General features: G+C 33.5%; 2 protein-coding genes across 2 annotated transcripts; both read left to right on the top strand.

Moving 5' to 3' along the window:
- Positions 1 to 7,911: 7,911 nt before the first annotated feature.
- Positions 7,912 to 10,681, top strand: LOC128228580 (toll-like receptor 13). The gene is made up of 2 exons (XM_052939982.1): positions 7,912 to 7,971; positions 8,831 to 10,681. The coding sequence occupies exons 1-2, from the start codon at positions 7,969 to 7,971 to the stop codon at positions 10,679 to 10,681; spliced, it is 1,854 nt and encodes a 617-aa protein (XP_052795942.1). The 5' UTR covers positions 7,912 to 7,968.
- On the top strand, positions 10,675 to 13,739 carry LOC128228581 (toll-like receptor 4). The gene has a single exon (XM_052939983.1). It carries the CDS (start codon positions 10,784 to 10,786, stop codon positions 11,609 to 11,611), a length of 828 nt encoding a protein of 275 aa, XP_052795943.1. The 5' UTR covers positions 10,675 to 10,783; the 3' UTR covers positions 11,612 to 13,739.
- The last annotated feature ends 269 nt before the right edge of the window (positions 13,740 to 14,008 follow it).

Here is a 14,008-nt window from a genome sequence, read left to right as displayed (position 1 = left end):
GACTTCCAGTGCGCCGGGGACAACAACATCACCAGAGTGAATACTTGGTGGGGCAGACACTAACGACAGAGCAGCCTCAGTAGCGGCGAAGGAGATATCTGACAGAGGAACATCCTCCATTTGCAATATGATACTCTGGCCCGAGGCCTGGGCAAAGCCGACATCCTCAAAGGCATCTTTGACAGCACATCTGTCAGAAAGATCACTCGCCAGCTTGGTAGCGGATTTCTGATCGGGTTGACCCAGAGGGTCAAACTGCTGCAGAGCCTCTGCAGCGATTGTGATGGGCAGGAGGGCTGGAACCTCCACAGCATGAGCAGATGATACTGAAGTAGCCATCTGAAAATAGAAAAATAAATAATAAAGTGATTGCAGTTGTAGAAGATAAAACCAGCACAAATATATATAGATTAATATTAAAACCACTATCACGATTGCGATAGTTATACAATGAGTGATTTAGATACATGCCCACACATGCAAGTAATTTAATATTTAGCAAAACATTGTAAGGCACATCCTTTCAACAAAAAAGGACTTAATAGAATATCTGATTACTGTTTTAGGTTCTGTTTTATCATTGGAGATCTAGATTCTTTATAGTATCATTAGGCTGTAGGCCGCAGGACTTAAACAACGCAAATAGAAATCAGGTATCATCAGATCTACTTTTTGACATGACATGTTAAAATAATTAATGCGTTTGGGTTACAAAATGGGACGTATGGTGTCATGCGGTTTAAAATTGTGTGAATTAAAAGACCACTTTATTTCAGTACGACATTGATAATATTGAAACATTAATGAGAATAACAAAGCAAGCCGAAGAGATCTTCTTAAAGGTAAATATTGGTGGTAACCAAGAGGAATAGATATTCATACATTATTAATCAGAATTGAAATGTGTTGGCTAAACCCCTGCTTTACTTAACCTACTACACATATTTAAAACGTCGTCAGCCAACATCGGGTTTCGTTTAATTTACTTAACACTAGCAATACACTTGCGAAATGAAAGCAATATTCATATAAAAGTTACTGTTATGAAAAAGTTGATTGTATTAAATATTCTTCAATTTACATTACCTATTCTTAGGTAATGACAGACACTTTACACACATTCACTGACGGTTACAGTTGGAGGCCTTTTAAAATAATTTTCTGAATCGAATTATTTATTGCCTGTGAAATGATTAAAAAAAAAAGTAAAACCACGCTTGTTGCGCTTACAGCCTTTCAACGCTTCCAGCGCTTTTATTTTGCGAAGGGCTGTGGTGATAGTGCAATGGATATGGTAAATCAAAACCGTGATGCAGCACGCCCTACACTTTAATAACGAGTATTAACTGTTAGGCAACGCCCCATCTGGATGATTCCCAACCCACTAGTATACAAATATTCATTTAAAGTAATATTTAGATGACATGAAGTAAGATCTTAAATATCAAGAATGGGCGGAGTGAGAGTAGCGAACGAGCCTTCCTTAATAGTAAATATATTACTTCAGGTCATCTTGCCGCCTTAGAATACAACTTTATTGGCTGACACATTGTAAACGCAAAATCTGACGAATCTATCGAATCTATCGAATGATTGGCAGTAGGTGGACCTTAAACACCCGCGAAAGTTAAAATTCTTATTGATTAAACCTAGTACTTAAAGAATGCCAATTCCGTTGGCTGAGAATGTAAGTTGTATTTAAAATTGCTTTTCAAAAAAGTAGATTTGAGCATTAAAGCTGCGGACAATGTACTGCCAATGATGTGAAAGTTGCGGTAACAGTTTTATTGACCCTTCCACCGTGCGGTGTTTGTCGAATATACTTATAAATTAAAACGAATTGCTGTTAAAAACAACAGCGTCAAACTAAGTACTATTCAAGAAGAGTTGGGCTTGTGTCGGGATTTAACATACACATGATCCCTCCAATACAAGCAAAGAAAGGCAAATAAAGAACAAATGCGTTTATTTATATTCGTAAAATGTGAGAAACTAATTGAATAAAAAAAATGAAAAGAAGATGGTTATTTTATTTTTGTGATCGAGATTAAAAAACGATTCTCTTGATGCGATCACGAATCTTCCCAAAAAATATTTGTTATGTAAGAGATCGAGAAAGTTTAAACAACCCGGAGAGTACATCTATGATAACCTTTTTAATAACGTTTGGCCACTCAAAAAGTACAACAAAAATGGACTCGACCGTGAAATAAAAAATAAACTAACACCTCTGACGTCTTGTTTTGAAAAAAAAAATCAGTAGAGCCTAAAACATTATTTAAATGTTCGCATTATGACCATGTACGTATTTCCTATATATAGTGCAAGGCATTAAACCGGCATTAAACCATGTGGCGAGCTTTAAAGTAAACCTGGGACCTAAAAACCTAAACAACTTTAATGCAACCCAATGGCGCCTTTAAAGTAATTCATCACTATCAACACCCCCAGCAAAAAGTTGCACAACAAACGTAAATAGATTGATTATAATTACGCTGTTTTTCTACAAAATTAATAAAAAAATGTTTGATGTGTGATTTCATTATACAGCCTTTTTCACATGATTGTGTAATAGTCATCAGTGTGCAATCATCATATTGAGCCGCAGGCATCAGCGGTTTATACTGAGTGGGTGGGGAAAGATTCCACTAGATTGGCATAAACAATGTTAACAAAGACTCTTGTTACAGAGTTTCATCACATAAATTGTTTATGAATATGATAATTTAACATTGTTTTCATAAAAAATACCTTTTTGCAATATGTGTTGCGTCTAGAAGCTATATTTCGAAATAAAATGACTAAGAGCTTGTAAACAAGTCTTGCTTTCGTTGTCACAATAAAGTAACTAGGGAAATTCGCTGCTGAAGACATGAAGTCACTTCCGGCGTGACGTCACAATAGACTTGTTGAAGGCTACATACTACCAATTTTATTATGTTATTAAACAATCCTATGCATTGATCGCCCCTATCGAATATCGATATAACCGACCCGATAAAGAGGTTTTGAACATCAATCGTTCAAAAAAAATAAATATTTCTTCAAATATGCCCACAAATATCTTACTTTTAATGCAACAGATAGAACGCAGGATTCGGGAATTAGTTTCTTCAAAGCGGTAACCATTTGACTGATCAACGTTTACTGATTACCCATATGATAATGCCATATCATAAAACACTGAATATGTATACCTAAAAATAGATGATTGTTTATACAACGACAACACACAAACTTATTTGGGGTTGTGGCATTGTTTTACATGCACCAACGCGCGCAAACGAAGTTTCAATTGAACCTATACGCAAATGCAATGGAATATTCGTAAAATTTGAGAATATCACAAAAAACAACAAGACGCGAAAGTGACAGCGCCTCATTAAAGCCTCTTTTTAACTTGAAAACCCAAGAGTTGAGCTAGTGACCTCGTGTTTAAACGAAAAAGAACCATACTTATCAGAGATTAACCTGATCAAAATTTATCAAGACCAACAGATACTTTTCCAATTTTTTACCCAAGATGACCCATATTCAGAATAGTTTAAGACTAAGTCTAAGTTAAGTTGGACTCAAAACTACCTATGATTTGACCTAGTGACCTAGTTTTTTACCTGCTATGACCAATATTCACAATTATTCAAGGTAATATGAAGACAAGTATTCTAACAAAGTTTCATAAGAATTGGATAAACATATTGAATTTAAACATGGAATAAAATTTACTAAGATTTGGCATAGTGACCTAGTTTTAACCTGAGATGACCCATATTTATAAATGTTCAGGTCAACATATAGTTAAGTATTTTGACATAGTTTCATAACTATTTGATAAAAACTGTTGACTTTATGGCATGGAATAAAAACTTCCTATTATTTGATATATGACCTAGATTTTTAGCCGAGGTGACCCATATTCACAAATGTTTAAGCCAACATGAAGACAAGTGAACCATTGCTTAAAAAACTATTGTCTCTATGACATGGAATAAACAATCCTAAGATTTGACCTATTGACCTAGTTTTTTTACCTGAGGTGGCCCATATTATTAAATATTCATAAAAAAATGTTGACTAGTAGTCTGACGAAGCTTCATAACGGTATATGAAAGCTTTTGACATTATATAATTTTATATTGGCTTTTGTAATAGTCGAATGTATGTGGAAATAAATACCTCACAGTCGAATGTATGTAGAAAGCAATACATCACAGTCGAATGTATGTGAAAAGCAATACCTCATAGTAGATTGTATGTGGAAAGCAATACCTCACAGTCGAATGTTTGAAGAAATCAATACCTTACAGAAGAATGAATGTGGACAGCAATATCTCACAGTCGAATGTATCTGGAAGCAATATATTACAATCGAATGTATGTGGATATAAATACATAACAGTCGAATATATCTGGAAGCAATATCTAACAGTCGAATGTATGTGGAAATAAATACCTCACAGTCGAATGTATGTAGAAAGCAATACATCACAGTCGAATGTACGTGGAAGCAATATCTAACAGTCGAATGTATGTGGAAAGCAATACCTCACAGTCGAATGTATGTAGAAAGCAATACCTCATAGTCGAATGTATCTGAAAGCAATATATTACAGTCGAATGTATGTGGAAATAAATACCTCACAGTCGAATGTATGTAGAAAGCAATACATCACAGTCGAATGTATGTGGAAAGCAATACCACATAGTAGATTGTATGGAAAGCAATACCTCACAGTCGAATGTTTGAAGAAATCAATACCTTACAGAAGAATGAATGTGGACAGCAATATCTCACAGTCGAATGTATCTGAAAGCAATATATTACAATCGAATGTATGTGGAAATAAATACCTCACAGTCGAATGTATCTGGAAGCAATATATTACAGTCGAATGTATGTGGAAATAAATACCTCACATTCGAAAGTATGTAGAAAGCAATACATCACAGTTGAATTTATTTGGAAAGCAATACCTCATAGTTGATTGTATGTGGAAAGCAATACCTCACAGTCGAATGTATGTGGAAAGTAATACCTTACAGTCGAAAATGTATTTGGAAAGCAATATCTCACAGTCGAATGTATATTGAAAGCAATACCTTACAGTCGATTGTATGTGGAAAGCAATACCTCAAAGTCGGATGTATTTGGAAAGCAATATCTCACAGTCGAATGTATGTGGTAAGCAATACCTCACTGTCGAATGTATGTGGTAAGCAATACTTTAAATCAATACCTTCCAGTCGAATGTATGTTGACAGCATTGTTAATCATAGGTTTTGGTACACTAAATTTAAGTGAGGTGTCTTAATTTGAGTTCCTCGTTACAGTTTCCAGTTATAGTTCGATGCCCTGTGAATACAATGAATACATTATAGATTAAACATGTCCTGTTGTACTTTTAAATTTAGCATCTTGTGATACGTACCGCGTGATGTTAGCATTCTATATACTGTGTAATGTATTAAAAAGAATATATTGAGAGTGTTTAAAGTTGAATAATTTTCAATCAGTCAGTCCTACACTGCCTGATTCTAATTTGAATGCTCTCCCTATTCTAACCATAAGAAACTATTCTTAAATTTTACAAAAACAGAATAGCATGCGTCAATTAATATAAGAAACAATATTGTGCCTATAACTCTTGATTGGTAAAATAAGAAACAATATTGTGCCTATAACTCTTGATTGGTAATATAAGAAACAATATTGTGCCTATAACTCTTGATTGGTAAAATAAGAAACACTATTGTGCCTATAACTCTTGATTGGTAAAATAAGAAACAATATTGTGCCTATAACTCTTGATTGGTAAAATAAGAAACAATATTGTGCCTATAACTCTTGATTGGTAATATAAGAAACAAAATTGTGCCTATAACTCTTGATTGGTAAAATAAGAAACAATATTGTGCCTATAACTCTTGATTGGTAAAATAAGAAACAATATTGTGCCTATAACTCTTGATTGGTAAAATAAGAAACAATATTGTGCCTATAACTCTTGATTGGTAAAATAAGAAACAATATTGTGCCTATAACTCTTGATTGGTAATATAAGAAACAAAATTGTGCCTATAACTCTTGATTGGTAACATTTTCGTAATGAATTGCAATAACATTATTATCAACAGACATTTAACAAACAAATGATAATCATTATATTTTTAATATATATATTGTAGACACATTGATATATTTGTGTGGTCGCTGAAGCTTGCTGTCAGTGTTGTATTTTGTATTTACCATTTCGAAAATGTATCTATGAGCAGTATCAATCAATCCAAGACTGTCGGAAATACTGTGTTCATACGAGGTGTATTAAGTGCACCTTCATTTCATGACGAAGGAGTGTTGTGTTAATAAGCAACTCATTCTCGTTTGTTTGACCTTTTTGGTGAAGAAACATACACCTCTTTGGTTCGATAAGCTTGAGGTGTATAAAGGGCGCTCCCATTACATGACTAAGAAGAGTTCCATGAGTCAAGACATGAATGACAAAAACCGTAAATAGAAATCTATTTTCTTCGCTTTGTTTAATGACGAAACCTTAAATGGTTAAGCGTCAGTCAACAAAAACTTCAGGTGTACAAAATGCAATCTAATGATATGATTCAGAAAATTCCATATTTTTTGAATGTCAAAACTTAATCTCTTCTGAGTAACCAGGGCAATTGTATAACTCTGTTCTGATAGGTTGCAATATAAATTGATTAGATAAACAGATATAAAAAAAATCATCCTTTTGTTGTGACAATGTTGTTCAATGTGATATACCTAACAAAGGCCTTGTCATATAAGCAAGGTTGGAGAAACGGTGGACAATTTCTCTGAAATTAAAAAAAAAAAACATGACAAAAAACATCGCCTTTATCAAATAAATGATATGAATTTGTTGTTTTCAATGAACACTATAATACCCGTCGGTGGATGTTTTTGAAAATATAACATAATAAACTGTCAGTTTATTGGCATTGTTAATACGAGCTGTAAATAAATGGATTCAGATAACGTTTATACAGCTCCCGTAATAATTTATTCAGAGTGCCTCCTAGATAAGCAACATTTCCATGCAGTCTCTTAAATGCAGACCTTCAACGATACAATTAGAAATAACGCCGGAATTTGAATTTCCATTATTAAGGCTATAATTTTCTGAATAACGGTGACTTTATACCATCCATCTGCATTTTCTAAATAAAAGCGTTACAGTGCCTTAATCATAAGATTCTAATTGTTTTTTATTCCTCAAGCCTTTTTATGCATGGGACAGTCAAATGTATGATTTGTCGTCAAAAATGCCATACTAAGAAAGTTGAATTACCACGATTTATGAAATAGATGTTTTGTTAACAAAATGTGGCTAAATGTTTCTATGTTGTTGTTTTTTGCCAAGTTTTAAAATACCCTTTTGAGAAAATAAGCGAGGTAAGCTCCAAATGTGGAAACATGTAGATAATGCCATATCAAAGGTTAAGTTTACAAATTCAAACGTCTGATCATAAGCCAGTGACATCGAAAATATATTAGAATAAGGTAATATATCCCGTGTCCTGTCTTAAGTATATGTGTATAGAGTTTAAAAAGAGTATTATCATCTAGGTTATATATTGTTTAATGTTTAAATATATTCAAAGAAATATTAGTAGTATTTATAAAATTATATAACGACAATCATCCCTAACTAAGGTCATATTGCTCCTTATCTACTCCCGTGCTACTCACTGACTTAATAATGTTATAAATTAAAAATTAAAACTACATTTTGTATATCGTAGTTCATTTTATGAGAACAATATTTTATCTACAAATTACCCCGGGCGAATGATAAGGAAACAACCGTCAACACCAAAACAATTAACCAGGCATCAGGAAGTTTATGACAAAAAAAATGACAACAGTAAGGAAGTTTACTTGACATCCATGCATTTGCTGCACATAGGGATGCATTGATACATTGTTATAAAATGGTAAGATTTGATTTTCATCTGTTTTATTCGGCTAACGGTATTATTTGTTAATTTGTAGAACTATTCCATACTTTTTGGAAATCATATTATTTTTTTGTATTTTGTGTGGTCAGTCGCGCCTATTACCGACTTAAAATTAATGGTGACTAAAACGTATGAGATATCAGTATTTCTTCTGAGTGAAACTAGTCAATAAAATAGCAGGGGTTTTTGTATATGCACAAGAATGATAACACTGTAAAAAAGCTGTTTAAGTCATCGTTTTATTTCAATAATTCAAAGTTCGTTTACGCTTTTATGAAATCATTTAAATCAGTTCAGAATAAATAAAATTAATCAAGAAATGTGCTTCAAGACTGTTTAATATTATAGAGGTTTCACACTTGCAAATCACAGGTCATAACTATTATTAAACGAAGGGAAATGTCAAAGAAAATCCACTTGCACGTGCTGACCAGCATTCGTATTCATAAGTATAGCTGAAATATTTCTTTAGGTAAATCGGACACAAAATGTCTAAAAAGGAATTGTGTTAAGTACGTGGCTCGAAGCTCAAACTACCGGTTTGTTAAAATGTGCGTTACCTTCCGATCCATCTTGTTAACTCACTCATCCTGTCGCAAACTACAATCCTTAAGCTTTACATTGTCATACATTTGTCGGGATCAATGGACGCATTATCCACCTTTATTTACAGCGATAAAAATACGAGCTATTTTTGTCTTATTTCTCAAATGTCTTAAATTTGTTACATCATTGTTATTTTACAAAATTTTAATGCTGAATATAATAATATCTATACTTAAAGAGATTCTATATTTGAGCCACTGAACGTAATGATCTCATTTATGCATTTCAGGCACTCGTGGAAATGCTTGTCGTTTTTGCAGTGCTTTTCCCTATAGCAGTATCTGATAACGTTTGCAAGCCAGGTAAACTATCCAACGAGGTCTTCAAGAGTTGTGGAAAGACGGGTTTTGCAATGAAGTGTAACGGAAGGGGACTACTTTCCATTCCTAGCGATTATCCAACCCCATCACCGCCTCTGTCTGGACCACCATGTGTCCTTGACCTAAGTGATAACAATATAAATGTTGTTGGAAATGAAACTTTTACTGAAGCAAAACATATAAATTCAACTGAGATATTATATGTGTATCTGAACAAAAATAGTCTTCGTTACCTACAGGGTAAAGCATTTGTTGGACTATCAAATTTGAAGTATTTGAACTTGTCACATAACAATTTATGTTGGAAGGACAGCTTCGCTCCTGGAGTATTTGCATTTCTGAATAACTTAAAAATCATTAATCTAAAATGCAATAGATTCAATGATTTTGTTGGCCTAGACAAGGAACTGAAAGTGATGAAAAAATTAGAGGGTTTATTTATCACACCAAGGGCAAGCTACAATAAGTTATCATTCGGGGAAGGGTTTAAAGAATTAAATCTAACGTCTTTGTACTTGTCATCTACACCTGAATGTGATTGCATTTTGAAGGAAATAGACAACAATACATTTCAAAATCTGTTACATATTGAGAAACTTTATATTCGTGACTGTCATATTGAAAACATTACTGCAGACGCATTGAAACCACTGAACAACACCCTCCAAGTCTTAGATATATCAGAAAATACAAACCTGACATTCAAGGGCATGAATATAGCGCTCAATGGTCTTATTAATTCAACAACACTTAAAGAGTTATATGTGAACCGCATACATGCTCCTTACAATCTTGGCATTGAAATTAAACCAAATGACTTACAAAGTCTTAAAACGTTAAAAGGTCTGGAATCCCTATACATGGATTTGAACAAAATAGAAGTGCTTAACGAGGATACACTGTATCCAAACCCGATGTTTCCACCATCTTTAATTAATCTCACGCTGGCAGGCAACAGGCTAACATTCGGAACATACGTTGACTACTTATTTATGGTCAAGAATATTACAACGTTAGATATATCTAGACAATTTCTAGGTTATAATCCATTTAAGTTTAAACACCACGACATTCTATCCCACACCACAAGTGGCACGCCTTCAGCTATGGTTTGTGATGTCAATAGTATGACAGCTTATGTACGAAACAAATCATTGGACGATATCAACGAACGAAACGTTTGGGATAGTGTTTTACAGAAATTGTCTCTACCAAACGACGATATAAAAAACATAAAACGAGGTGATTGGGTAACATTATTTGCAAACTCACCGATTGGTTTCGATGTCATTTGCACGTGTAATGTTTCCGTAGCGAGAACAATGATATGTCTACCTGAACATCTATCGCACGTTCACTGGTCGTGGAGTTATTTGAACGGCGAGATACCTCCATTGTTATTATGCGGGGCGAAACATTTGGAATATGTGGATTTATCATACAACTTGCTGTCACCCTGGACAGGACCAGTTTTTGGGTTGCATCACTTAAAGTGGTTGAACTTGTCCGAAAATTACTGCACACATATTTCAAAAGTCTTCTTTTTTGGACTTCAGAATCTGGAATTGCTTAATCTTACAGGAAATATGCTACAAGAAACATTTCACCCTAACAATGCAGATGCAGGCGTAATGTTTGGAAACCAAAACAAAATGAAAGTCTTGATCTTATCAGACATCAAAATAAGCAGTTTGCATGAAGATCTGTTAAATTCGATGATAAAACTTGAAGAATTAGATCTTTCATATAATCAAATATAGACATGGAACTTGAAATTAAAAAGTTCTTGTTTTCATCGCCTCGATATAACTTCCAACAGATTATCAAGTTTGCCGATAGAGCTAAGGACTTATTTGGACAAGATGGCAAACTCAAAATGTGTTCAAAACAAGTCTGTAAAGGTTACCGTTGATATGTCATACAACCCTCTTGAGTGTTCATGTGAACAACTTCCGTTTTGGCAATGGATTGTTACTTCTAGTGTTATTGTAACGGCCAGGTCGGTTGATATTTGTATGCTTAATGGAAAGGTTATACCTATTAAAACTAATACTGACGTTCACAACCTTGTGAAGCTGCTTGAAAATGATGTTTGCAAAGACCGAACATGGAGAACTTGGGCAACTGCTGGTGGAAGTTTGCTGATAGGAGTTATTGTTACAATAACATTAGGAACAGCTATGTATAAAAATCGATGGAAGATCAGATATGTTATTTATAGTCGTGGACGGAGATACCGACATGAAGGGTTTGAACATATGTTTTCGCATGATGCGATGATATCGTATTCCAAAGGCAGAGCAAGATTCATAAAAACTACGTTGGTTCCTTCCCTAGAGCAGCGGCACCAACTTGATTTCTGGATAGCAGATAGGAACTCCCAAGCAGGTGTATCTGTCGCTGAGAATATCACACATGCAATTTGCACAAGCCGGAAAGCGGTGTTACTCATTGACAGCGAATATCTGTCTGATTCTTGGTGTGACTATGATATGAACATGGCTCTTGTAGAGTCGGTGGAAACCAAACGAAATATGATAATTGTTGTGTTGATGGAAAAGTTTGAGACGAAAACACTTCCTGTTTCATTTTTACGACTTCTTAAAAATGAGAGATCACTGGAGTATCCAGATCAGGAGCAGGATATTGACACGTTCTGGGCAAATCTAGTCGAGGAGATAAAATCTTGAATATGTGATTCCAGCTTGGTGACCTAGCTCACATACGCACAGGCCGGAGATATAAATATGTCTGACAGTATACTTGACTTGTTGTACATATGTGTTCAGAGACTCCTCACCTTCTTCTTATCGTTTACTGTAAACAAGCGTATTTATGTACATAAATAATAATGAATAAAGGGCTGTTTAACCGTTGTAAACAAGAATGTTTTGACAAGTGTGCGATTATGGGAATATAAACTACTTCAAACCCCCAGTCAACTCATTGTCTAGTGAAATCGTATTCATCTGATAGTTCAAAGGCGGTAATCACATCATTTATTAATAATGCTATTATGATTTGTGTGTAATCTGAGTGTGTTGTTGTACGTGTGTGTCTTCCGCGCAGTGTTTTATGGCCCCTTTACCTTACCTCATTAGGGTTTTTATTCAATGTTGGACTATTGGGATTGTCCTTGCAGATTTGGTTTTATTGATTATTTTCAAGTATGGTGGATAAAGCATTATTTATACTTACCAATAAAATTATACAGCAATTCTTGGCGTCCACTAATAATTGAGTATTTAATGTAGAAATTAGAAGTAAATTTATGTTTCACAAAAACAGTTCCGTCTGATCAAATGTATTTAGTGTATTAGAGTTTGGTCACTTTTTATATAATTTTAAAATGTTGAAAACTTCTATCATATTATTAATTGTATTTGTTTCATAATTATCTGTTTAATTGCCGTCTAAAATATTGCATGATTTTGACATGAATTTTGAAAATCGGAATCAATTATGTATCACACACTATGTTTTCTGATTCTGTTTAACACATAAAGCATGCACAAATCACTCCGCATTAATTTACAAAATAAATATTCGTCTATTTTACATACTAACGTGACGGAAACGTCTATTTATCTTTAGAAATGGTTTAAAGATATGAACTAATGAAATACAATTTTAAGCTGTTGATATAAGGGATTGAACCACTTCTCGTTACTTGCGTGAGGATACATCGGATATGGACTTAACAGAAACAACTCGAAAGAATAAAAAATCCCACCAACATAATACACCATGTGTATAACAATTGAAAAACTTACCGTTGTTTCGAATCACTTCAGTACACTTTTGAATTATTCTTCCGAAATTTGGGGATTTACTAAGTCTAAGGAAATTGAAAGAATCCATTTAAAGTTTTGTAAACGTTTGTTAAACGTTAGAAAAAATACATGTACAGCAAGTGTGTACGGGGAGCTTGGTAGATACCCTCTATATGTACATAGATATGTTAGAATTATACAATATTGGTTAAAGGTTACAAGTAGCGATAACATTATAATAAGTAGTGTATATGAGTATGCATTATCTGACTGTAATAATAGAAAAAATAACTGGGTATCAAATGTTAAAAAGCTTTTGAGCCAGTATGGTTTTGCATACGTATTCAATAATCCTAATATGATAAATGAAAAGTACTTTCTAACTGAATTTAAAACAAGAATAATTGATTGTTTTAAGCAAGAATGGTATAGATCCCTTGATAGCCCAGTTTTATTTTTGTATAAGGAATTTAAGACTACTTTTGTGTATGAAGATTATTTGGATTTATTACCTAAAAGCTTACGACTATTTTTCTGCAGACTTAGACTTTCTGCACACCCGTTAAGGATTCAAACGGGTAGATATAATCGTAATCGAATACAACGTGAAGAAAGACATTGTTTATGCTGTAACTCAAGAGATATAGAAGACGAATTTCATTTTATTTGTACGTGTACACGTTTTGAAACTATAAGAAAGAAATACATAAAACGGTATTATTATTTACGTCCGTCTGTTTTTAAGTTCATCGAACTGTTAAACACAAGAAATAAACAAGAACTTATAAAACTGTCCTTATTTGTCAAACAAGCTCTGAGTATTAGAAGATCAATTTTAAATATTGACTTATAATTATAATAGTTTTGTTCATCCTCACCTGATTTGCATATATATTTATTTATTTTTTTGAATGTATTTATGATTCTATTCCATAGTATGTATAACCTATGTCATACCATGTGTTTGTTTATTTATTATTCATATGTGGTTAAGAAGATGATGTACTTTGTACAAGTCTTAATAAAATATCTGTTCTGTTCTGTTCTATATTGTTTCCGTAAACATTGATTCATTAAAGTGACTCACTCATGCTTTGTAAAATGCACTTTTTTATTTCCAAAATAAAGTGTGGCAAATCATAAGGAGTGTTAAAACAAAAATATCAACAGCTGGAACTCTTCAGCAAATATTGATATTTGCTCAAATATCGTATTTGAAGAACACATTTTTTATTAGCGTTTATAACACGATTGAAAATTAATTACGGCTGTGGTGTTGCGTAATTGGTTGATTGACATTATCACGTGATGATA

This window comes from Mya arenaria, chromosome 3, assembly GCF_026914265.1.
Source record: "Mya arenaria isolate MELC-2E11 chromosome 3, ASM2691426v1".
Lineage (NCBI taxonomy): Eukaryota > Metazoa > Mollusca > Bivalvia > Myida > Myidae > Mya > Mya arenaria.
Note: the sequence above shows the minus strand (reverse complement) of the source record. Positions and strands in the feature narration are given on the sequence as shown.